Source organism: Varroa jacobsoni, unplaced genomic scaffold (genome assembly GCF_002532875.2).
Source record: "Varroa jacobsoni isolate VJ856 unplaced genomic scaffold, vjacob_1.0 scaffold_568, whole genome shotgun sequence".
In the NCBI taxonomy this organism is placed as follows: domain Eukaryota; kingdom Metazoa; phylum Arthropoda; class Arachnida; order Mesostigmata; family Varroidae; genus Varroa; species Varroa jacobsoni.
In genome coordinates, this window is record NW_019213470.1 from 524,759 (window position 1) to 551,440 (window position 26,682).

General features: G+C 38.9%; 2 protein-coding genes across 4 annotated transcripts; one reads left to right on the forward strand and one right to left on the reverse strand.

The window, feature by feature from the left end:
- Nucleotides 1-536: 536 nt before the first annotated feature.
- Nucleotides 537-3,232, reverse strand: LOC147753313 (uncharacterized). 2 transcript variants are annotated; one of them, XM_086968758.1, is made up of 2 exons: nt 2,685-3,232; nt 537-890 (listed from the first exon to the last, which is right to left on the reverse strand). In XM_086968758.1, the coding sequence occupies exon 1, from the start codon at nt 3,175-3,177 to the stop codon at nt 2,692-2,694; it is 486 nt and encodes a 161-aa protein (XP_086824884.1). In that variant the 5' UTR covers nt 3,178-3,232; the 3' UTR covers nt 537-890; nt 2,685-2,691. The 2 variants fall into 2 exon arrangements, with proteins under 2 accessions (XP_086824884.1, XP_086824882.1); XM_086968756.1 differs by having other exon boundaries at nt 2,645-3,232.
- A 5,748-nt stretch (nt 3,233-8,980) lies between these two features.
- Nucleotides 8,981-21,464, forward strand: LOC111261553 (uncharacterized). 2 transcript variants are annotated; one of them, XR_015311591.1, is made up of 10 exons: nt 8,981-9,265; nt 9,806-9,901; nt 10,482-10,931; nt 11,517-11,623; nt 11,722-15,104; nt 16,462-16,714; nt 17,650-17,757; nt 18,171-18,276; nt 19,341-19,570; nt 19,978-20,147. XR_015311591.1 is itself a non-coding variant. In XM_022835143.2 (6 exons), exons 4-6 carry the CDS (start codon nt 19,552-19,554, stop codon nt 21,270-21,272), a joined length of 315 nt encoding a protein of 104 aa, XP_022690878.1. In that variant the 5' UTR covers nt 16,465-16,714; nt 17,650-17,757; nt 18,171-18,256; nt 19,341-19,551; the 3' UTR covers nt 21,273-21,464. The 2 variants fall into 2 exon arrangements, 1 of the variants encoding a protein (XP_022690878.1); XM_022835143.2 differs by lacking the exons at nt 8,981-9,265; nt 9,806-9,901; nt 10,482-10,931; nt 11,517-11,623; nt 11,722-15,104 and adding an exon at nt 21,045-21,464 and having other exon boundaries at nt 16,465-16,714; nt 18,171-18,256; nt 20,085-20,152.
- Nucleotides 21,465-26,682: the final 5,218 nt, after the last annotated feature.

The following is a 26,682-nucleotide window of genomic DNA, read 5'->3' on the forward strand; positions in this document are numbered from 1 at the left end:
GTCCTTAAGCTAGTAAATATCAGTTCAGACGGCCGGCTATATTCGGGGCAAAACGCAGTGAGTTAATCTATGCTCGAATTCGAAACTGGAGCATTTGACGATTATATAAGCTTACTTACTGTTCTTTTTAGTCTTTGTCGGTCCAATCAGACGTGGCGCCGTCGCAATCAGGCTTCGATCAATTTCCAACATAGAATCTTGCTCGCCCAGCTTTTACGCGCTAAGCTAAGAATGCTGTCACCGAAAACGATCTCACAGCTTCTTTAAAATATGCACTTTAAAAACCTAACAAAGGTTCGTTAATTTTAATCTTATAATAACAATCTCGTACAGGACTGTGGTAACTATAAAAAGGCTTACATAGAAAATAGTCGTGACATACTTTTTTTGGCAATGCGTTCACATGAATAGGGAAGGCGAGAGCCAGAAAACTTACGAAAATATAGTTGGAATACCATACTACACTACTATACGCGCTAATATATTCTTATTAGTAAGAATAAACGATGCGAGCAGGATGCCACGTAAACCTGCAGATTCAAAAGGGTGTATTTATTATTATGGTTTCCTTCAGTTGACGTCTCCATTATGGACCGTGCCTTTGTTCTCGCTGGTCGTCAGCGATGCCTTAGGTCGTGGTTCGAACGAATACGTTTCACGAGTGGTCTTGTATTGCGCAGCAATTCAGCATCCCTGGTGGGGTCGCTCTTCGGTACATCTAGTCAGATACATCCAGTAAGCTATTACATACACTACAACAAGCCGACCACGGGAGCATGGGAAGAAATCGCTATTGAAGCAGCTTTCCACGGCTCTTCCCGTCGTCCACGCGATAAACCTCATGGAGCATACAGGCAGGACGACTACTGGGAATTCGCTTCTGCAAATTTCTACATACAACACAGACAAAAATAAATAAGCTTAACTTAGAATTGCACGTAAGTATATTTGTGTGCCTTTGTTGTTTGTATTCATGTTCTCGTTTTCGTGTTTCTCTCCATACCACTAATCTAACGAATTTCAAGCAAGTCATAGCGTTTGGTTTTATGTGGATAGTTAAGGAAATTCTAGTAGTAACGTTCTGTAGCCTCAATCATATGCCGATCTATTCTTTCTCCTAATTTTGTCTCTGCACCATACAAAAGACATTGCAAGCACGATTTAGCCGAAGTAGGATAAAGGCCTGTGCGCTGTTTTTGTATATTATACTATCAATGTGCAATATGCATACTGAGTAGTCCGCATTTGAGGGAAATTGGTCTTTACGGAATCTTTACGCTTGTGTCTTCATATAATGTTAACCTATCACAACTACTAGAAACTGCCTTTCACATCTTTCAATTTCAGTTTAACATACGTAAATAAGTCGCCCTTCGTTTTACCTCGTAATATTTCTGTTGTTAGTAGGATACACATATTTCGTACGTATATATTTATGAATATAATTTGGACGCGTTCGTCAGCTATATATAGACATTAATTTTGCAGTATAAACAATCAAATGATTCGGCATTAAGCATTTTCTTTTATTACATTGTTAAATACGTTTCAAATTTTCATGCCAAAACCGTATGACTCATGAACAAATTGTTATCGGGAAAAGATTATGGTAGATTCTTATATTGAAGGGCCAATTATAAATAGTTCTATCACTTCGTGGCTGAGTACGCATCCATTCGCTTCACATTTGATTCCCCGCCGAGCGTACAAATTATTTACCAAATAAACACATCTGTTATTTCTGAAAATCAATTTTTCTTACATTATTACACAGGTTGTCGTACTAGAGCAGCTACAGGCTTAGTAGCTCGTTTATAGCTGAACACAATCGAAATGATTAACGTTTCTTCTTGTGCGAAGATTTCTATGATTAATAAAGAACAGATCCTTTTTTGGCCATTCTTGCAACGCTTGTATTTTGCATGATGATACATACATACATACATAAGCACAAATTCTGCCTCACAACGCCCACTTACCGAACAGCACTGAAAATTCTTGCTTGTAACTAGCTCCTTCTAAAAAAACGTTCTGTATTATAAACTCTGCTAAAACTACGAACCGTATGAATGTATGTATCTGTATCCAACAACTCGCCAAATAGCCATTACATCGTCATTCTAAAAGTTCACTCAGTAACAATCCGCACAAGTTACGAGTCCTAATAAGGTACCTAAATAAATTCTATGCCATTTCCATATAATTTTCGCTAAGCTGGAAAGCGTACCAGTATTTATCTCCGAAAAATTGTTAATGGCCAAGATATTTTCGGAGACAGATAAGCATAGATGTTACATGCGTACATCGTTTACTGATTTCGTAGTACAAAGTTTAATTAATTATTCAGTTATCTTTAGAAGACTACTCGCCAGTCCCTGACACCGGACGATTGCACAGAGTAAACGTCGTATTGTTATCATATAAGAAACAAACTTTTATCGAATTAACGGTCAACGGTGCGTTAAAATTGGGCGAGAAGCGTCAAACATTCAGCGATGTTAGTGGTGCCTGAAATGAAACTTCCGAGTACCGCGTGCTGTAGTCATGTGTTTCGTTCGATAGCGCCCAATACTTCGCAGATAGAATTATAAACCTTTGACCGTCGTATTGATATCGTACAAATTACAGCGTCTGATGTAACTACCTGACAGACAATTCCCTTTAAGGTGAAGGCCACAACCTACTAGCGATTCATTTCCCTGAAGCAGATGGGGTCAGGCTTGCTGCGGGGTCTGCTTCGGTAACAATAGCTTCATTCACTACCGGTCCTTTATTGTCATCGGGAGAAGCTTTACCTTGCATTCTGCGTAAACTAACAATTATCTGATCCAGTGAAAGGAAATCCACTTGTTGCCTTTTCAGTGATGTGAGCATATGAGCTCGAATTCGCCATAACTCATCTAGATAGAGCAGAGCGTCAGAAGAACCACCGTCAGCGAGGAATCTTGCCTTTTGATGAATCTGACAGGTTTTAGCTTCAAGATGCTCCCAAAGCTTGGCCATTGATGCACGTATGTTTGCTGCAGTTATTTCACTATTGACCACCTTTTCCTCTTGCGGAGTCGAAATGGTGACATCCTTTCCACGCAACTCTCCGTTGTCGACGGAGAACTTCGTCATGTCTTTGCGGACCGTCACATTATTCAGAAGCGTGGCATCTGTCGCCAAATCAACCATCTTGTACAAAAGTTGTAACCTATAAAAATGCTATTATGGTCATATAAAAAGCTTCGTTTTCAACACGAGAACACCTCCGCTTTTCGTACAATTCGGATAGATAAAACATTTTCGCGACTATAATAAATAGACGAAAATAAATACTCGCGCCAAACAGGGAAAAAGAAACCTCGAAAAGTTGTTTATCTGAGCTGATGTCGACATTTACAATCAATAAAGAAAAACATTTGCGCAAAGCTAAAACTTTTGTACTAGCAAACCAAGACATCGATCAATAAGCGGCTTTACTTAGCAATCGATGTAACGAACTGGTGGGCACTTGAATGCGTTTGGTCTCATTGTGTCCGGATGTGTCCCCGGGCACCATGGCATTGTTAGCTGGACTTCGATGTGCTGGCATATAGTTGATACAAAAGTAATATAAAGAAAAGACAGTCGCTCCACATTGAAATATTGGAACATTTGCCGTAGTTTAATTTCCCTTTTAAGTATTATAAGCTATTTCGAGAAAAGTTTTGGCTGGGAAAAAGGCAAGGGGTAATCTTTACAGCGCATGCACATTTCTATCGAAGTGTAACCTAACTATTTAACTTGAAAGACCTTTTACCAAATTCATATAACAAACGGTACACTTCTCATGAGGAAAATTCTGACAACAGCTCCCTTTCCTTGTTTGCGACTACGGGCTAGAGAATTTTCACATGCTGCATGATTTTGTTTCGGCAATAATTATTGAACAGCTATCACATCATTAATTACTATAGGAAAACGATAATATCTGCGGTATTTAGGATAGAAGTTACGGCGTAGTGAGGATTCCTACCACTAGCGACCCCTGCCTTATTATTGATATCAATGGCGAACGACAAGGTTTTCAAAGAAGAGCCGGAGGCTGAGCAGTGCGTACTAGAGATCTCATGAACAATAATGCCAACATTCTTGTGTCAGCTGTCGACACTAGTTGTTAACAGAGACAGCTGTACGCGGGACGTACGCGGTAATCAGTCAGTATCAAATCTGATCTACAACATAATTTGCGGTACGTTAGGTTTATCTTCGATTGACACCAAATCAATATTCCCTCGTATATGCCCTTTAACCTACAATAATACTGTGACAAAGACACAGTCCTATAGAAGATACACGGAATCAAGCAATATAACATGAACGTACTGAACGCTGAGCATAATCGATTTCACTAGCATTATAAGTCCAAAACACACTGAATCGCTCAACATATAGGGAAGACTCTTTAGCTTTGCCTTAATATCAAGACGTTCCGTTCAATGCTTATCAAGAGCGGTAATGAACTACAATTTAGACCTTTCTTCCTAGCGATGTAATTGCAAACTATTCAACGACCATAGGTTTTTGACTAGCCTTGATTAGAAACTGGCTAGCCTTTGAATGATTTTCACGGTATCGTTAAGTTTGTACTGCCTTTCGCGATACCGTCTGGTGCTGACAAGAATCGCGTCCTTTTAGAGCCGCTTAGGCGACCCACCCTTATCTTCGTACGCAGCTGTCCGCCCGTTACTTTCGTGTTAGCGTATTCCGAAAGTTGCCGACTTTTCTCTGAAGTTCACATCAGTAACCATGGTCATAATGGTTGCTTTATAAGAACCATGCGTAAGCGAACTTCACATTCTGGTTTGCAACTAATAGAGACTTGCCAGCCTAGCACCTCATAGTGAAGCTGTCTAACTCCCTTTGATAATAGCCTCTCATTTGTACTACACCGCCTGTACAAAAAGAGGCCCTCCCCAACTAAGGAAGGGTTCCATGGCTAGGACAAATACGAGCCCAACAACTCAGATCAAAAACAAGAAGAACTGCTACAAAGTGCTTCAGTTTGTACGACCGCTTCCCTCGACATTGAAAATGAAGTTCGCTGCAAGTATAGAATTGGTAAGGCTAATGAGGCGTACTGAACACCGAACGCTTAAGGTGCTTATCCAAACTGTTGAGCCGGAACGATTTTGATTCAGAGGCTAATAGTTTAATAATAGATTACCGTCAATGCCGGAATCACGCATAATGTTTTCATAAAGTGGCAGCTAATCACAAAAAGTTCAACAGTTGATATATCCTTAGACCATGCGCGATCATAATAGTGCTTCGTATATCACTAGGAAAAGCAGAAGATGCAGACAAATAGTACATTGCTATTCACGTTAATATTGTTGATGGGCGACACTCATCATAGCCGCATTGTCAAATACCTAGTTAGAATCCTCAAAAATATGTTTATGATTTTTTATCCGTAGTTATACTCTCTTCTCTAAAGGATAATTGTTTAAATTTAAAAAAAACATCTAAGCGCCTGTTATTTTAGACACTAAGTCTAGTACATCTTGCTATATATTTTGTACGTAAAATACTCTGCGCATATTTCCTATGGCCTGGTCTTTATGTCGTTGCTAAGGCTCTACAACCTCTACATCGCCTAATTTGTACGTACTAACACGTATTATAATTTTAATCTTAGATTTGACATAACGTTCTGAGAAACCCCTTTACATGTGATAAGATACCCTATAATGATTCTCTTTGAACAAGCGATTTCTTCCCTGGTAATCTTCAATTGTGCATTTCGCAGATATATATTTATATATAAATTAGTTACTGAATTCCAGAATCTAGCTCTATTTATCGAATTCGTTTTTTTTTCACCCTTTCTTACGCTCCGCCTCAAATCTCTTCCTTCCTGCCGCAGATACATATCGTTCTTTTTGTGACGATGACGTGTTTCACGCTCGCGGGATGTCTGGCGTCTTGCCTAAGTACCTGTGACTCACGTTCATCATCCGTACCATGTCGTGTGTCACGTTTACCCGATCCTGTTAGCTTGTACAGCCTCTGCCACAGAGGTTATTGTCATGGTACCTAGGATACGCGGGGCCAGCCTATGACGACCACGCAATTGGCCTTGACCATGACGGTATTGGCCATTTCGGCGAACATATAACGTTACTGATCAGCCGGTTGATTAGTCAATGCTAACACTACTGATGGTAGCAATAGTTGAAGTTTTATGTATATGAGCGGGATGTTAACAGATCTGCGCTTGAATGAAGCCACACATATGGACGCTCACATGATAACTTGTACACGGGTTGATTATTTGACGCGTAGGACCTCTGTGAAATTAGGTTTTTGAAATTATTTAGGCGCATCTATTTAAACTTACTACCCTTATGGACGAATGTGTACACGAGATCTGTGTTCTAAAAAAGAACTACTTGTGCCAAGTTGACAAATCCTACTTAAAGAGGATGAGTATAGGCGACCCTCTGCAATTCTAGCATTGGAAATAGCTACCTAAATATAATAGACCGATAGCGCTAATATCAAAAAGACGTCGAAGGCATACCATTTGTAAAGATGTTATAGTATTTTGGGTAAAAACCCTGAATGTTCATAGAGCACATCATAAAATTATCGTTTCGAGGTGTTGTTTGGCAAAGTTGACTAAATCAATCAGTGCCAGTTTATTGAAAAATAGTATTTTATAATTATTGGCTTAAATGACACGACTGCACATAAGATCTTTAACCTACGAGCGATAAAATGATGATACTAAAGCATGTGACAAGTTATGTAAAGGTGTGCTTAGCATATTGTGATACAACTGATGATTACACAGTTAACTGTTAAGCATTATGCCTAAACAATTGATACAATTGAAATTATGACTGCTTTTTCAGTAGGCAGTAGCCCTAGACCTCAACGCCTAAACTTGTGTTACTTAAGTGGATCGAATACTTATCCGGTCGTGATGGATCACGCGAAAAGCTTCGGGGTAATTCAGGTTCAACGATTTCAGGAAGGGATGTTCTCAGCTCTAGCTTGTTTATTTAACGAGTAACGCGATTTAGCAGTCGACCAGATTCGCGTTCTTTGCTACGCGTTCAAATGAAATAAAATCTATATAAGGGCACAGTTGTTTACCCCGAAATGCGTTATTCTCTGCAAAAGATTCATTTTATAAATAAAGATCGCACCTGATTTGCAATAGGCTATTTTTAAGACAAGTGAACGCAGGTCGTGAAGTGTGGCTCCAACGAATAGCCGCAACAAACGACTTTTGTCAAATGTTTACGCCAACATAGCTGTACCATTTCAAAAACTTTGTCGATATTTTCCGAAATGTGTGCACGATTAACTTTTATCGTGTATTAATTTGTGACTAGAACTTGGTCAGTAATATTCTAGGTAAACAGTGGACCTCAAGCAGTTGTGTTTATATGACCATAAATACACGGCCTGATGAACTACAATCTCAGCAGAGCAATTTGGATGCTATAAAAGCAGTCGAGTACGTACGAAATAGTGTAGCATCGGCGCACGTGCCTACGTATATCAGGGCTCGTGATTGGACCAAATTTAGCATACGGCATTGGAACAATTGTTGTTACTACGGTATGACGGATACCGGACGACGGCACTATTACAATGTAGCTGTTAGAGATTTGAAGCGTGAGTAAATTAAGCAGCTGGACTAGTTCTGGTTTAAGACATTCCGAATGCTCGCATTAGATGTCTGCTTTTCATCAAAATTAAGTTATTCCCATCTACAAATACACAAAAAGAAGCAGGCACGCAGTCCGTTATTGCAATGAGCCCCTAATACTCTCATCTGCGAATGTGAATGGCCTGACAAAGGCGCTTTACAAAGGCTCGTCGACCGTATTCTCTATGAGTTGAAACAGTAACTAGCATGGACAAAATAGACAAGAAAAGGAAAACAAAACGTTTTGTTGTATTTTAATACGAACCTTGGTAAACAGGCCAATCAAAACAGTCCGTAATGCCTCGACCCAGAACTTCATGTTATGTTGAAGAAACGTTTTCTATAGCCGAATCTGCAGCGTCTCAGTTTGTCCTGCCTTGATTCAATTTATTACATTCTATTATGGAATTGATTTTTGAGGATTTGTTTAAAAAGGGCTACCTTAAGATCAACTAAAGGCAACGAGCGTTCTTTTTAAAATCGTTCAATATTATTTTTTTAATATCTGACGGTAAAGCTCGTATCTATCTCCTGTTTACCATTAGAATCATATCAAATCATTCGAATAATTCTGAATACATTTACATTATCTATCAATGGAAAATCCAATCCATTCACTATGCTACGACTTTGAAAAACATTTTGATAAGTGGGTACGCGTATGGTGGTAGATGATCTCATCGGAAACTGATATGTGCACGGACATCACAGTTGAAAGGGTATTTTGCGAATGAGCCTGCAAAGCGCGATGTCCTCCACTATGCTGCAAGTGGGCGGTGACAGATTGCTTTGATGAGGGTGAAGCCCGTGTTCGATAAGGCTTCTTTGAGAACACTATAAAACTTGGTGCAATACCAACGAGATCGTAATAATATTGTCTAGTTTTTTTTTTTAAAAAGACTGCAGTCACTGAGTACCAATACTTCTTCAACAGTCAGTCATGTCCGTGATCCGGTGTATGAAAATTACAATCTGCATTAGGGTTACGACCCGCTAAGTGTGTGCGACCCGCTAAAACGATATGTGACACTGTTGCTGACAACGTGCATTTCTAGCATTTAGCCGTCACGATAAAAAAAAAAAAAAAAACGTGTATACTAGTGAGAAAATGAAATAGGCTTATGTGTCTACCGCTTTATTTTTTTTCACAATGTGTTAAAACTATCGTCGTTTTCTCAGCAGGTTTCGCGATTTTCCAAGATTATTCTGGTCGCTAATCACTGCTGCGAATCCGCTCTTCGTCTTCTGATGACTCTTCGTATTTCCGCATATTTTAAACTTATAATATATTCGTAAGTTCCTGCAACCCATCAGTGATGAATAATTCGTACAAGTAATATACAGGTGGTCTGATACGGACCTATTTCTAGTGGAAAGTGATACGGTGCCCACACCGACCAGACGAAGTTTCACGTCTTAGATTAGAAAACTTCTTGACTAGAAACTAAAAACTCTAAAATCTCTGAGCCTGATTATCGAACCTGAGGTCTAAGGGTTATCAACCCGGTACGCTACCTACCAAAGCATCTTGAAGTGCTGACAAATGTCACTTACTTTTGATCATTTTGCAGACAGGTATGACAACTTTCACGATACATTTGAAGCTACTATAAATGTTAACATTACAAAGTATACAACGTAAACATACTCATATTGAAAGGGACGTGTGGCATTACGTTTTCTTGGATTTTTGTCTGGCCCACATAACATATATGACACAGACAAATGCTTTCTTCACCATTATGTTGAATGATTAGGATAACTGAAAATTAATTCTAATATTCAAGATGATGTACAACACACAATGTCGTATATATGGGAATGTACCATAGAAATCAAAGATATTTGTTAGTTAGAACCTATTGCTAATGCTTGTTTTTCGGCATCTACGTATAATGTTCTTGTTAGAATAGAAGAAACGTTATCGTAGCAATTATCGTTACTAGGTTATTATGCTAGTTATGTAGTTCTTTCAAAAGAGTCTCGAGGTTTCTGATCTTTGTACACTGCATTATGTACATTATACATAAGCAGGTATCCAAATTCTCTGAGAGTATAATCAAAGCGTAACTTATATGCAATTTACTCTTATTTTTTTTTGTTTCACACAAACAGATGATAATGTTTCTAAACTAAATGGAAGGAAGGGAATGCCGCAAGTCGATTTTAGAGAACGTCAAGCTTTCTGTAGAGTCCCATTGAGCGCACAAGGTATTAAACGGCATGCCAAAATCAGTTTTTAAGTACATTATCTCTCCTTCCTTGTTTTAAAATAAATATTACTATCAAAATATGCATTAACAAACTATGAAACAAAAAATATTACATTTCAAAACGGTCTAACTTCGATAAATCTGTTACATTGCTGCTGATCTTCTGAACACTCTGTATATTGACGTCACCGCCATAACGAGCAATGCAAACAGCTCCGGGTAATATTTCCGAAACCAAATTCATGAAGTATCACGCTAACCGGCTGTCTCCCTGTACGTAGATAATGAATTATGCCTCCTCATGGTCTCGAACTGTGTGCTCATAATTTCTGACCACACACAATTGAACCATCACAAACACCGCCCTTCATCTTTCATTCATAAAAAGCTCTCACCACAGGTTTTTTCTGCTTGTAAGTGGAGATCTAAATTTTATCTTGTCTAGTTTAGTGAAAATTTGCAAAAGCCTACTCTGTTGACTAGCTTATCAAAAAAAAAAAGAAAAATTTTAGTTGCTTTTAGCAGCGGAGTAGCATACTAAAATGACCTGTCTCCTGTGTCGTCGCCTTATCCTCGAGCGCCGGGTTCGACGTATCATCCTGCCGTAATACTACAGGCATACACGACTGTTCGGCATCGTTCTTAGGCGTTCGGTCGGACGGTCGGCTCCGAACACGAAACGAAGTCTGTTTATGCTCGGGTTCCAACTTCGGCTACGAGGTGTTGCTAAGATTAGCAGGCCTATACGTTTACAACTAGGTCTGGCGTCCCTATCGTCGCTGCACAACCTTCACGACGTTCACTGGCAAGCCTAAGTGCGATGTATCCAACGAAGTTGTCGACTGACACGCGAAGATAGCCAACGTGCTCAGAGTCTCTCACTCAAGCGCACCTGCTCTCTTGTATGAACCAGAACAAACTTTCATTCTACAGATAATCCCAGAGCTCGAAAAATCATTGCCGATTACCGTGGCGCAATATCGCAAGCACAGCCCGAAACCCAGTGCCTTCTACGTTCGAGATTTTTAGTAGGTTCTCTAGCAGTACTAACTACCCATGGCCTCTGTTAAATATCATATATTATGAAAATTCGATTGGGATTAAATATAAAAGCAAGGAAGTCATACCTTTTTTTAATTTACGCAATTCTATATAGAGAACAGGTACCAAGGTCAAAGACATTATTGAATTACACGTGGCAATGAAATTATCTTAGCCAGAAAGCCGAGAGCAGTAAATAATTCACAATACACAAAAGGGAACCCATCCATGAAACATGCGGTCATGCGCGTGCAACTAAGGATCACTATTTATAAAGAGACAATTATTATGAAATATTATGGTTATTTTCTTTCAGGTATTCGGCTTTCGACCATACTTGTTTCACCCACAAAGTATCTTCTGCTTATACAACACATGAGTACTTCGTTGCGTTTAAGTCTTCTAGAAGTTAACATATGAAGATACAAACGTTGAATATGCTGGCCGATATTAATAATAGCTTCCGTTATTATCGGTACAACTAATTTCTTAAGCTTAAGCAGGTCGTGAGGAAAGCAACAATTTCTTATAGAAGCCCTATTTATTTTAACATTGCAACTTTACGATTTCAGGAAATAAGATGGCTTTAATCTCATGCGGATTCCCTATGGCGACCAGAATCAAGTTTTCAATAAGACTGTAACTCATCATTGAGCACGACTTCGACGCAGGAATAATGGTATTACCTTGTATTCTATTGTGCTGATTTTCGAATAACTATACATACTTAATAGTTTATAGCTTGTAACATACGTGTTCTTTTTTGTCTTATTTCAGCAACTTTTAACCCGCTACTCAGATTCTTCATAGTTCATTAATAATTCATGCTATGTTCAAATAAATGCTCTTGTGCTGCTTTCAAGACCGATCACCGTACATTTAACCTGTTCGATTTGACCTCAAGACGCCATTTCACAACAAAATACATTGTGGTACTATTGTGGTACTCTTTTTCGATATTTACTTCGCATGGTCTATGCTACATCCACCGATCTATCGAACAGAGCGGTGTAGGTGCAGCTCACGCCGCGCTGGATTTAATATAACCAAATCAAATAAAAAATATATCGTGTTCATCATTAGGTATTTCACCTGGTTTTGTCTCCACGAGCATATAGGGCCATACAGGTACGTCAAAGGACGTCGCTTACCAGCATGTGTCGCATCTTACTTGAGAATAATAGAAACACTACACAATGATTGTAACAACTTCGAGGAAAATCAATTTAGAACATAGAACTATATATATAACTAAATGAATTAATGTATTTTGTAGGATCGAAATACAGATGTATATATCTCGTATCGATATTAACACATAGTTTGTCATAGATATAAATTCATCTACTTCGAAAGTAGCTTCAGTCATCTGGGTAGGCACTAGTTGCTTGGTGGATACCACGAACACCGAATAAGATAAACAGAATGCAGTCGAGTACCGCTGATTGTTCTGAACCGGGTGCCTACTGATTGAGTATAAGGTAAGTAGATCTACCAGTGGGAACATCATGTCTTCGACACCTTAACATAAGCAGTCGGTCTCAGAGTGCGATGCGGAAGCATGACGAATAAGGTAAACGAACAGAACGAACATCTAATTTCCTTTATTACTAATTGTCTAAGAGAGTCCAAAAAAAATCAAAGTAGCTGTTCGACGGTTTTTGACGGTGCTATATTACGATGTTTCAACGACGTAGACACTTTGCAGATGCGATGTTACAACATTTTTACCTCTCTCCATTCACTGCTATTCGAAGTAGCACAGCGGTATGTTACTATGGCAAAAAGGACCAGAGGACGCGGCGAGGGTAAGGAAAATGAAAAGGCTCGCAAACAATGCGTTTGAATGCGTCCATCTACAACGCTCAGCCTGTCAGAGCTCGTCGGCCTTCGGTCACCAGTCGCCGTTTCTATCATCCTGCAGTTATTGTAGTCTGCTAACGGTGGTAATGATGAACACCAACACCCGTCAATATCGATAGCATCAAATATAGACAGATCGACCCAAAGCACATAAAAGTCAATATGTACATAGAATTGCAAAAGCATTGCACGGATACAATCACACATACATACATACATGCACACGCAGCACTCTCACGTACAGCAAAACGTGCATCATACCTGTAGAAGGATAAGGCTTTAGCATTAGCAATGAATTAAAATCGTGCAGCGAACTTCGATTGCTCCATTTTCGGAGGAGAAGGGACAAAGAACTCATCCAGTTCGTTCTTTTGTTTACCTTTCATCATCTCATCCATTGTCTCGCGTCTGTCTCCCTATAGGGATTCTAGCCGCTGTGGTGAAGGCTAACCATTGAGTGTTATACGTTGTTCTCTGCTAAGAAAGGTGATGTCCGCATTCAAATGATGAGCGCAGAAACAACGTTCCGGCATCAATCATCAACTATCATGAAGCTGCTGTCGGGGTGTCGTGCTGGCTGACCGCGTCGAGTGCGTAGCGTAGCCAACCCACAACTTGCGATCTAGTGATGTGTTTAGAGGCACCATTCTTTGGCCCACTTTCAACAAACAAATACCACATGGCGACTCTGGCTTCTGGAAATCTATAAATGTGTGTGTTGTGTATGTGTGTATGCGTGCACAAATGTTTGTTTTGCATTTTCGAGCAACTCTCGCTTTTTGGGGCCTCTTGGGCTGCCAATGTTGACAGAACGAAGGTTCATGTGCAATGCTGAGTGACAAACGCAACTAGCTGACTCACAACATACTAAAGTAGCATCCACTGCGAAAGCTCGACGCGACAAACGAACGTTCAATACAGGAGCGTGCAATGTTCATAGAAAACAACGAGGCTGGGTAAAGGGCAGTCATCGCTCGCTACCCGCTCGTGACGTACTCTTCGCTTGATTGTCAGACGAAGCTTTGCATCCGTTGTCCTTCTGATGCCGTCAACTTTAGGCGCGTGAATTTACAACTTAAATGAGGGCCCGCCTGTCGGCATGCTCTTCTCTTCGTTTCGGGTAACAGGTAATGACGGACCATCACATGTGTCGCGGCCCCTGACAGACCTTTCACCAAGCGTACGTCGTGGTGCGCTTCCCCTCGAAACGGCCAGTACTCAGCCACACCTTTTTCCCCATTAGACCACATTGCAGTCGCTATTAAAAAGACGCAGTGACACTGACGAGTCTGATTGTGCGGGCGGAGAACCTATCCTCAGCGGCTATAGTGTGATGGGTGTTTGCAAACCATAACAGAAGCAAAGCAGTATTACAAAAGTGAACATTAAGACAGCACCCCGAAAACGGTTGGACTATATTATTCTGATATAGAGCAATTGTCAAGCGAATGTTTTCAGCGCAGGAGTGAATTCGTTAATTAGTACCACACTAAAGACTCCATACCAGTGTCTCTTATTGTTTTGCTGCCTTAGGGCTTGGTAAACAGTAACCATGCTCCTGATAGCTTCACTTTTTTTTCTAATGATTTTATTGTTTTTGAACATCTGTGTTGCGAGTGACGCTTCAGTAAAGCGAAGGATATAAACTTAGTGCATGTTAATAACACGTGATAGTTAATAACACGTGATAAAGGCCATTTGGTCAGCCTATTTTCGAATACTTCGCAAATAAGCCATTTTCTCAAATTGAAACAGAAAATCGCTCTTAAACTAACTTCAGATCCAGTCTTACGATTATTTTAACCAATTTAAGCATAAATAGCTTTTATGAGATACAGTTTACCGGCTACTTTTTTACTTGAGCAAACTCCACAGTCTGGATTCAATATTTATCCTTTAATATAAACTTAATAAGCTAGAATCCTTAAATAACAATAAAATTCGACGTTTGTATTTGGCTTGGTTATTAAAACCTTAAAAGATGAATCTTTCGCCAATCTTCTGACTTACCATTCTAAGAAGCTGCTCGTCGCTAATCAGGTGCTCTACTCACAATGTACGCTGTACTAGGCATTTGAATTTACCAAAATCCATTATTTGTTTCTTTACGCAACTGTGTCCATTTATTTTCTGTGCCGTGGGAAAGTCTAGCAGATGTCAGATGATTAATGAAATAGCTTTATCTATTTCCGATAATGATGCCCAATGCGTCTGGATATCCTGTGGACGTGTATATTGTCAGCAGCTTTCGCGCTACTTCAGGGAATCCTTCCTGTGGATGCATCGTTCCATATTAGGTTTGGCATGACACAGCGACGCATGTCGATCAATGTGACATCTTCAAAAATGTCCTCTATTGTGTGCCGTGCAGCTCTATATAAGATATTTTTATCTTTGTCGTTAACTTATCACTAAACTGAACTATAATACTAATTTGTCATATAATAATTATAGTATATCTATATATATGTTTGTAAACACTAACATTTCCTAAGGGAAAATACTTTCAACGGAACTGTTAAAACCTTGATGACTTTAGGCAGGTCTGAAAAATCAATTTGTTAAAACATTTTCTGGGTAATACAAGCCCTGAGTACTTTTTGGTTATTATAGTGTAATAGTTGTTATCGCTAACGAGTGGGTTTGGATTAAAAATGCCTGTTCCTTGTTTCATGTGAATGTTATTTGATTTTTTTTTCCAAATTTATTTTGTTATTATTTTTCGCGATTTTGACGTGCGTTTTTAGTTTAGCTATGATGGCTACAACCTACACCATTGGCACGGTCATCATTACCGTCATCACTGGCATCACGGATATTACTGGGGCTAACTGTATCTCATTAACTTGTCGAATGAACCTTAATAATCGTTAGCTAACGTTTGTTTGCAATGTTGTTCAAATATTCGTCAAATATTCAAATATTAATACTATGTATTAATACTCTGTTCGTTATGGTACTACGTCGAAGCACAAAGCAGTGTACAACCTCATTGACCTTGATAAGATGGCCCATTTATCAGAGCAAAAACGTAAATGTCTCACCAAAAGACTGACAGAATACTGAAAAGTGACAGACACTAACTTAGGTTCAATAAAACTTTTGTTGCCATATTGTACTAACCTATGGCTCTAATTTTATTCGGTTAATTGGTAGATTTAGCTTTTCCTACTTGATTCAGCCTGAACAACCTGTCAAGTGTATTTCCCAAGGAGGGATTTGTAGAGACACTTACTTACGTAAATACTAATAGTATGGCTTCGCGGTATGTTTAACTGTACTTGAATTTAATAAGACGTGGGATGACAGCGCTACACTTTTTTTAGGGCTCATCTTAACTTGACTCGATACGTATTTAAGATTATACGAATAACTAGCAAAGATTAACTGCTTCTTGAGCTACACTGAGGGGGCATACTGCACCTAGCCAGCGTCTTAAATCTATTTATCTTAAATTGAATAGACGTTGCTATAAAGTTCTTTGTGCAGGAACAAGCCAACCATTAAGTAATCTACGGAGTTGCTGCCATTGTTTCAAATTCATATAGCCTTTATATTGCAAAAGAGGCTAGAAATTAATGTAACACCATGGACCGCTTAAACTTGGGCCTACCCGACTATTATTATTGAATCATCTTTGGATGTGATTTGTAGGCGTTATCGTTATTTTGGATCAGGCAAAGGAAATGTAACTTCGAAGTTAGAATTCCACAACGATGAAGATTTTCATTTCGAAAACGGTACAAGTGTACATGCCTGGAAGACAGTTCCTTGATACGAGCGAGAATGCAAGTAACAAATATGAACAGTGTTTCGAAAGTTAGCAAAGAAAGGAATAAGCTAAAGTACTTCGGCATGGAAGCTCAGACTATGTTTCTCCAACCTAGGCTACTCATCCCGTGTACAGGTTTGTGTACGGTAAACCCCTGTCTGTTGATGTACTTATCCGCGTATAAGACACTGTGCCTACGTAATCTAGATGAATAATTTCCTCAAGATTAATTCAGAGCATTATTGCTACAATATATTGTCACTTTATTTCAAACAAAACATCCACGTGGACGAATGCTTAAACAGAATCGAAAATATCCTTTGTTGCGCAGGTGTTAGCTGGTAATTTTATTAGACGTCGTTAGCCCTTTCAATTATACTTCTATATGGTGAAATAATGCCAACTTGACTGAAATCTCATATCATCTGACTGAGTCTGTTGCTTGTCAGAGGTACACAGAAAGCATCTATTAAATAAAATCAGTATTGAATACTTCACTATCAAATGCGTAGGGTAGATAAGTTTGATCCTCTATATTACGTACAGTTAATACATACAGAATTCCTACAACATTTTTATGTCACCCAAATAGTTATCCATCGACTAGGCCAACTTTCTATAGCTTAACTCAAAGCAAAAGCGAAGGGACGTAGCTTGGCACAAGCTTCTGAACAAACGAAGCTAACAAATAGGGCTAAGCACCAGTGGGCACTCATCACTACAGAAACTGCTGTGCGCCGAAAGTCGTGTTTGGACACGCGAACTTCTCAAAAGGCAACGCTGTTTCTGTTCTAAAATATAGCCACCAAATCAAATTTACCCGCCAAGCATATAGTGTTTTTTGGAAATTCTCTATATTAGCAAGCTATAAAAATGGGTTCATACCGATAAGCATTTGTCAGAAATAGATGTTCTGTGTGGGCAGAAAATGTGTGGTCGCTATGAATACCAAAGAAAAAAGTATACCCGTATATGATCACAAATTAGTAGCTAATTACTCCTTCGAAATTCAAATATACATGGTCATTAATTCCAAGTTTTCTACTTTATTTTACTTTGGGCCAATTTAGTGCTACAGGTAACCATTCATTAAAGGAATTTAAGAGATAATCGACCCGTGATCATATCTGCCGCGCCTTTGATCAATTGTACTTCTTACAATGGGATCTACTAAGAATGTATGCTTTCAAGATACTTTGTTTTTTGATTTCATTAATGAATGTCTTATCCTATATTTAAATATATCCACACGAAGACTTGTGTATCGTGTCTATCCTAAGTAAATATTGAAAATTCAAAGTTATTCTATTCTACATATTACAAATATATATGAATAAACAAAACTACCAGTACTACACATTTAGGCGATTAAAGCGATAAACAAGGCCGGTACACAGAGTCGATATCAATGCATTCCCGTGATCCAATGATTATTGCATAAGGATGTTTGCCATTACTGCACCTCTAACTATTCTGGGTTTAAAAAGATTAGCAATGACATCAGTTTTTGAAGTAGGTTGATGCGGTCGAGGTTATTGAACCCGATCCCCGTGATAACTTCGTGGGTAACGTATTTCCTTTCTAATCTTAGGGACACGCTGTAATCATGGCATCAAATACTGGCTAGGAGTCAACTGTGTGATGGAACTATGTTTAACGACAACAACGGAAAAAACGGTAGAACTCAAAGCACAGAGGTTATTAAACCTAAAATCTTCTACTTAAATAGCGCTAATTTATTTAGATTTATAGGATCGACCAAATTCTTTACGAGTGCATGTGTGTAGTTAAAGTAAACAATTGATTGGCATATAACAGCAGCATATGTATTACTATATGTATCTGTCCGTCTTGTCTAGGATATAATCCTTCGAGATCACATGTCTCAAAGATATTTTTAAAACAATAATAAAATGAAAAAATCATTTTATAATAAAATATAAAATAAAAATAAAATATAAAAATGTTTTATTTACTTTATAATAACGAAATACTATATTGATTTTGTCTACCACAAAAGAGGCTCTTAAACGATGCTCATTTTATCATCAGCCACAACATATATTTGCTACTATTTTATAGAACAAAACATGATTTTTTATTTGTCTTAAATACCGGCACGTCTTAATTTGTTTCACTTGATCACCGTTTCGTGGGGGGTGCCAACTTGAACAAAAAATAGTAGCAATTTATTTATTTATATATTAGCAATGATTTTTTTAGTCAGCTGAATCAAAATACCAACGTTTACGATTATAGATAACAATTACTAATAAAATACGGTCTCTAAAAAAAATAAACATTTTATTTTATTATTTATTACGAAATTTATAAGATTTGTAGTATATATATATATATATTGCTTTATATACCAATACAAGTTTAAACAAAAATGGCGGTTCTAATAAATTATTATATGTTCTCCATTGTTTTCCTTTTTGCCTCAATTAGTTACGGAACGTCGCTATTTTCAATGTGTTCCTATTTTTAGTAAACTCTCTTAAAACCGAATCAAATAATTAGTTTCAGATCTAATCCTAGATCCTATAGAAATTCGGTACCAAACTAATTATTTTTTTGCTTTATGTCTGCGTCTTATTTTGTCAATGCACATATACCACTATAAAGTTGGTTTTATATAAGTAGTGAGTGATTTCGCGCATTTTTCTTTATTCTGTAAACTCGAAGTTTCACTATCCAAAGCCAAACGTTTTTGCACGCCTAAAGCACAAACAAAATATAACGACATCATCTTGTATAGTTTCTCGGTGTTTGCCTTCTGGATCACTACGTAGCAGCAAAGCAACTTTGCCCATTTTAATCTAATGGTGCTGCGTCATTCGTGAAAAATTGCAAGACGAAATCGGTGTTGCGACGATGGCGCATTATCACGATTTTCAGTGAAAGGCGTAGCGGTTCATGAAGAGCTGTGAACTGCTATGGACTTTTCGCGCAAATGAAAGCAATTGTCTATGCTAATATGCGATACAGGTACGATTGTCTACTCGTAGATTACTTAAAATTTTGAATTTCAAGATCATATATTATGAAATGCATGTATTAGTCCATGTACGCCAACGCCCATAAATCACCAGCAAAGAATCAGAGGTGTCACCAAGTTATTTGCGATTACATGCTTTACAGCTATCATTAATTCTGTGTTAGTATGTGATGACAGACAAATAAAAAAAAAACATTATTTCCTTTTTGGCCCGTGGTCGTTTTGCTATCGCTACCGTCTTTTACAGTCGATCACCTAACGAAAACTGTGAAAGCACACAGTTTGCCCGTCCTAGCGCTTAGCGGTACGCCTACCACGGCTACTGTTTCTTTTGATAGTTCGTTTATTGAAGGTTTTTTTTTTGTTAAATTTTTTTCTGTGCCTATTCGTATGTCAGCGCGAACTGATAACTTCGCACTTTGACTAAACTACTAAAATAAGGACGTACCTCTTTGATCGCCGTGTGTAAATGTGCCTACGTGTTTCTTGTATGCTACGGGTTAGTGGACAAGCGGGCCGAAAACCTGATCGCGATTGGCGGCTACGACGGAGGAGTGGTTCAGAGTAGCAAGGTAAGTTGAAATAGGCACACACTAATGGGGTCCATGTGAGTTCTCGACTGAAGTAGGAAGGTCCTTGTCCTTGCGCGCCGTTAGCAGAGACCCAGACTAGTGAGAATGAGGAGGAGCCTTTGCTGCCGTTTATGGCTCCGACGGCCGCCGCGGCGGCGGCTCCGAAAGCCCCGCTGTGCACTTATGCGGAATACTTATTGTCCATCAAGTGAAACCCAGCTGACCGAAAGCTGACTGCTGCTAGTGGTACTTATAAAAGCGCTTACGATCGGTGAACCTCGTCACATTAGCACTGGTAGTAATAACAGTGGTGTGTGTACACGAGTGTGCCACAATAACGCTGAGAATATGAAGGCTCTTGTAAGTATCACACTTCATGATGATTGCGTGAGAATCTTATAAGGGTTGGCATACATTGAATAGAGTTCAGAAGCCACTGAGTGCGGTAATACTGCTAATGAATGGATCGCCATCGATGTAATGCCCGGAAATGTTCAGGAAACCATAGTATGACATACGGAAATGGTTTTTTTGGGGTCAAATCGTTAACCGTACCTTAGTTTACGTTGCAGTGTATTTTACTTAGTGAGGTAACTGCATCAAGATAACCACAGGAATTCAGTTCCAATACGTACAGACTCATCGATTCAATCTCTACAAATACTTCGCGTCAACTTGGTCAATTTTTTTTTTAACTCCTACTTCTTCGGCATCATGCGAACAGACCTAGTCGTTGTAACTTCAGTCCGCCTTTGCCAAGAAAATGCCGTTACGACCAATTTCTGATTGGAGCCTTTCACCTCGAAGTCGAGGATTGCAATTAATACTGTATGGAAAAGCGACTTTGAAGATTCCTCAAATTACCTAAATTAATTGTTTATTCATTTTACAGACTCTCGTTGTTTTGGCTGCCTTGCTCGCTGTCATGTTTGCTGGTCATATCGGTTACGGTGGACACAAGGTCGGCTATGCAGGTTACGGACTCGGGTATGGGCACTCTGTAGGACGCTCCTTCTCGTACGGGTCCAAGACTAGCCATGGACATGGCTACGGTGTTGGTTACGGAAAGATTGACGGATATGGTCATGGCCTAAGTTACGGTGTTGGACATTATGGCTAAATCTATATTGTCGCCGTTGGTTTCCTGATGAAAACGACCTAAGCTAACCAGGCTCTCCTGAGAACGTGATGCATAGATGATCCACTGTATAAAAATGGATAAATCACATCGAATTATACCGTTCTAAGATCGACTTGTTGTTGTTTTTCTCTATGGAAATAAACTTAGCGGGATGGTCACAACCTTTGTCAATTCGTCGTATTGACCAATGGGGGAAAGAAACTATTATGCGAATTTGCGGTTTGAAAAAACGGGCTTTTGTTGAGAATTTCCTGCGTGTACTGTTGCAGTGCGCACCGATGATATCGTTATGCCGCTACTCTCACGGGTATAATAAATGGTGGTTGATTTGGTGCTGAGTTTTGTCCATAAATATTGAACTCGCGGTCATACAGCTTAACTGATAAGTTTTGTTATCGACGTTGATTTGACAATGGACTCAATCTAATCACTGGGTCGCTCGAAGAGATCCCGGCACTTGCATGTACGCCCTTCATGAATTTAAAAAATGAGCGTTTTCTACTGGCGACGAAAATGCAAGGTGAAACAGGCTAAAGTATCTGTCCAAATTTAGAACACACTAACAAGACGTCAAACACGCTACGCTACCCCAAAACCACTTAAGTTCGTTTCTATTGAGTATGTACTCGACCAAAGTCTGTGTGTTGTATTCTTAGATTCAGCTAAAACTCTACATAAGCAATGTGAATTGTAGGTTATTTCTTCTATAGAACAGCAGAAAGCTGATCAGATTACCCCAAGTGTTACACGTGATATAGCTTCCAACTTGGCCATGGGTTGAAGACAATTCTATTCAATGTACATTGTCTATGTACAGTATATGCATATGTCTACACTCTTATATATATATACATCATTGCTATAAAAACACGGTCACAGCAGGCATTTTGTCCTAATACGACGTGCACTACACCATTTTTTTTGGTCCGTCCAGCTCGATGCTTCAAGGATAGAACTATTGTGAAGGTTGTCTTAATTCCGCCAACTGAACGTGAGTGCAACGTTTTTCTGTGGACAACGGCAGCTGGTTTACTCACTGGGTCGCACAAGCGGAACCTTCAAAGTGCGCATCTGAGCATCAGAAAGACGCCGTCGAACAGCAGCTGCTGATCAACGACAGGACTTCAAAGTCAAAAATAGGAACAACGGCGAGGCGGACATTGCAAAAACTTTCGACTTTACTCGAAGGACGGTCGGCATTTGTTCTATATTTTGTTTGACCCCGCCATTGAGACTACTCCGCCAGCTCGTCTTGAAAGCAAATAATGGCTCAGTAGGTGCATAGAGGAATGACCTCAATGGATGTAGTATGTGGCATTTTACGTGACTTCATCTATTACAGGATGCGACGCGTCGCAGTGAAAGATTTGGCGCAGGACCACTATGTAGAGTACGACCCCTTGAAGAATCGACGAGACTGAACTGAACTGAACAGAAAATACGATCGGTAATGTAGCTTAGCATTTATTACTTCCATGACGAGAAAATACGTTTTGCGAAAATCTATGACAAAATTTTAGAGATGTAATTTTGGGCGCATTACATAAAAAACATTGCTCCTGATCGAAAGCATATGATCAGCTATTGAATATAATATCAATCTATTTTACTGATTAACTATGTTATATTATCCGCGCATCCTTTATATAGATATATATATATATATATATATATATATATATATATATACGTTTTTTGCTGCAATACTCTTCTGCATAGCTTCGTTATAATTACTCCCACCCTTTCTACTTAATGGAGACATGATACTTGCCGCATGCGGCTGTGATAATAAGGGCTATTGTATGATCTGTAGAGATTCACGTCAATACAGTTTAACATTGGGAATTTCCGAGAGCGCATTATACGATGCTATTGGAAAGTTGTTTTTGTAAATCAAATTTGTTTACTAAAAAAGTTGTCCGGTATTCCAGCGTACCAGTATGATCTCAGTCCTAGATAGAGCTGGCTTGGAAAATATATTGTGTATAGATATTTTAGCAAACTGGGTTTGGTTTCACTTAGGCTACACAGACTAAGGCTTATAATATTGTGTGTTATTGTTATACTAATGAGATCGTTTACTGGACAGCCAGACGACTGCATAGTATATTAAACACCAGACTAGTAGAAAAAAAGCTGCCCTCGTGCAACGCGTGTCGACCTTTTCTTGAGGAAACCTGGTGATTGGTCGTCATACTGGTCAAGATTAACGCTCGTAACAGAACCTTTGTACACTCACCAGATTCCAAGAGGAGAAGGATATTAGGATTACGCTGGTCATTCTTTTGCTTACATATTCTAGTAGATAAAAAATACATGGTGCAACAACCGCCTTCTAAGGATTAGAAGGTGAGGTCAGGTAGGGTGCCGGCAGTCGGAGGAAAGGCCAAGGTCAGTACACTGCCTCCGTCAAGCTGCGTAAATAAATAAACTCTTATCGTCGCAACTGCGTGAAGCAAAGGCTATTTCTTCAGAAGTTTAGCACTCTTATCAAAGATTCAGTATCTATATTAGGGTTTACTTCGGATTTATCATAACATATCTATTTTAAAAGATGGCGACGTTGTTCGCTATAAAACTCCGTATGATTACAGAACTATATATATATATATATATATATATATATATATATATATATTTAAGCCCTAATACATTTACGAAAAAAGCCAGCATCTTTTATTAGGGATAGCATACTTTTCCTGAAGCGGAAGCGGAAGCTGAAGCTTTAAAACAGTGTACAACGAACCGCGCTTCGTCAATCGTTTAATAGGCTTGAAATATATTGATAGAAATAAAATATTGTAGTAATAAATGGTTTCATTTATTCAATAAGGGCCAAAACGAATGTACATGGATGAGTAGCTACGTATTTAACTCTATAGATCATTCGTGGAGAGGTGTTAAATACTTAGCTCCGTTAATCTCTTCAAGGATTCTAAAGGCTTATTTGTTTCGAAGATGATATGTTACGTACTTACGATTGGGCAAAAGATACGAGAGATAGTTTCACAGATACCCGCCATAATCGAACGTTTATAAAATTAGAGTTAACAAAAATGTAATACTTGAGCAGATTTCAAAACACCACAGTCTACGGATATTTGCTGGTCGATCTGTTTTCTTAATAACTTCGGCTTTACGTTAGCAAGTGAACGCAATTCGACACACACGAACGAATTGTGGTACACGATTCCAACCAATAAGTTCCCATCGAATTCTTAGCAGGCGCTACCATGTAATGACTGTTCCAGGCGAAAGATGCTGCTCTAGCACTCGCGTGGCCTCTTTCACCTTCGCGTTCAGCATCAGGCCGCAATGATTACGCGTTCATTATAAGACCATTACTTTATCGCGAGAAGACCAGGCAACCGATGGATGCAATGACGCCGAGGTCCGATATGAATCTCATTTTAAAGAGTGGATGTTCGGAAAGAATGCTACTGTTGTTGCATATAAAACAAAATCAGTTTGAAGAATGTAAGAAGCGAGTGGTTGAGCCTCGACCGCACAACTCTAACTAATGCAAATGATGTATATTACTAAAAATTATCATCGTATTCTTATTTAAAATAAAATTGTTTAAAAATCAAATAGGATACGCGGACCTCTAACTATAACAACTAACATCATCACAAGTTATAGTTGAATGCACTTTTGAAGCGTTTTCACTGTGGAGTAAACGTTTTAAAAACCATAAAAACAAGAAAATATACTCGTAGATTTGGCTACGTTTGCAATAGGACAAGTCAAAGATTTGTTTGTTATTAGTTAAGCACCGCTCTTCGTAGCAGATTCTAAGTATAGGAAGCATTTGACAACAATAATAACAGGAAAATAGAACATACCTACGTCAGCACAACTGCGTGCAGGTTGGCACAACTGCGTGCAGGTTGACACATATGCTATTTTTGTAGTCTGTAACATCCGTAGATAAACGTAGGGTCCTAAAAATCTGATTATTTCAACTAGATTTAATGTGAATTTAGTGGCAATAATATATTTATATATATCATGAACGATAAAGAAAGAGATAAAAATATTTACCTTTTACCTCTAGATTTAGGTTTACCTTTAGATTCTGTTTCTGTTACTGCCATAGCAATTACCGAGAACAGAGCTTCATGTGCCAGCTGCACCCTAGGTCTCGACCAGGGCGCTGTTACAGGTTGATGAAGTAGATATATAAGTATGTCTATGCACGGAGTTAGAAGCCATTTGTGCCGACCTAGAAAAGAAGAAATAGAAAAAACGGCGTCGGTTGTGAGCATAATAATACTGATAGCACATGCACCGCGACATTGCCATGCGCGCGAGGATGCAATACATAACGTGCAATGAGGTGGCTATGCAAAAAATGCATGTACTTGAATCAGCATACTCTAGAGACGCTCAAGAACACAACATTTAACGCACACTTGAGTTGTACAACAGAAGATGGTTATCCCTTTCATTAAGTGTTGATAATTCAATAATGTAAAAAATAAGCTTGACTAAAAGTTGTTGATACGTTGTTGTATTAATGTTTTTAAATAGATAGAAATAAACATCATGAAAAGACCTCTCGTTTCTATGATAGATTCATAGAAAATTCTCTGTGCAATAAATGCTCAAGTCTCTGGCCTGTAATTGTCATCATTGTGCCTAACAGATGCTTTCTTTCATTGATACTCTTAAGTATGAAGTGTCTAAAATATGTTATTACCACACTGAACTCTGCAGTATATGAGGGGAGATCATTATCAAATTCGGGTATGATTTTCTCAACTTTGACGTAGAGCTGAAGTTCCACTTTGTAGCAGGCCCTACAAAATAACATGTGCTCTTTTTGCAATTAGTGAGGTGCATATATCTCTCCGCTGAAGGCTGCTACGGGGCAAGTACAACAACAATGAAACGTCTAGCCATGCAAATCGCGTAAATTGGCGAAATGTAGTCAACTTCAACAAACTTACAAGCAGAGGGAGACCTTTAAGACTGATATGTGTACGTTTGGGATTCGAGCTAAAAGATAATAGGAACTAATCTGAACACATTACGGATACAAAGTATCTTAAATGAATATTTCCGGTTTATGCAAATAACTAAATAATGAGCAAACGTTAAGAGCAAAGCAAATGCCAGCAGAAAAATCAAGAGTCGTCAGTTTCCCTCATCTGCTAATACTGTTCGTAACCCTGCAGCTCGCCATCATCGTTTGGCTGGTTTGACGGCTGGTAATTTCGCCGGCCATCCTGGCTATGCAGGACCCAGCTTCGGGGATTATAGCTTTGCTGGATACGGTGGATATGGTCATTCCGTAGAACGAGCTTCCTCGTTTGGTTTAAAAACTAGCCACGGATATATGCTTGGTTATGGCAAAATTGGGCACGGTCATGGCGCTCTCTTTATG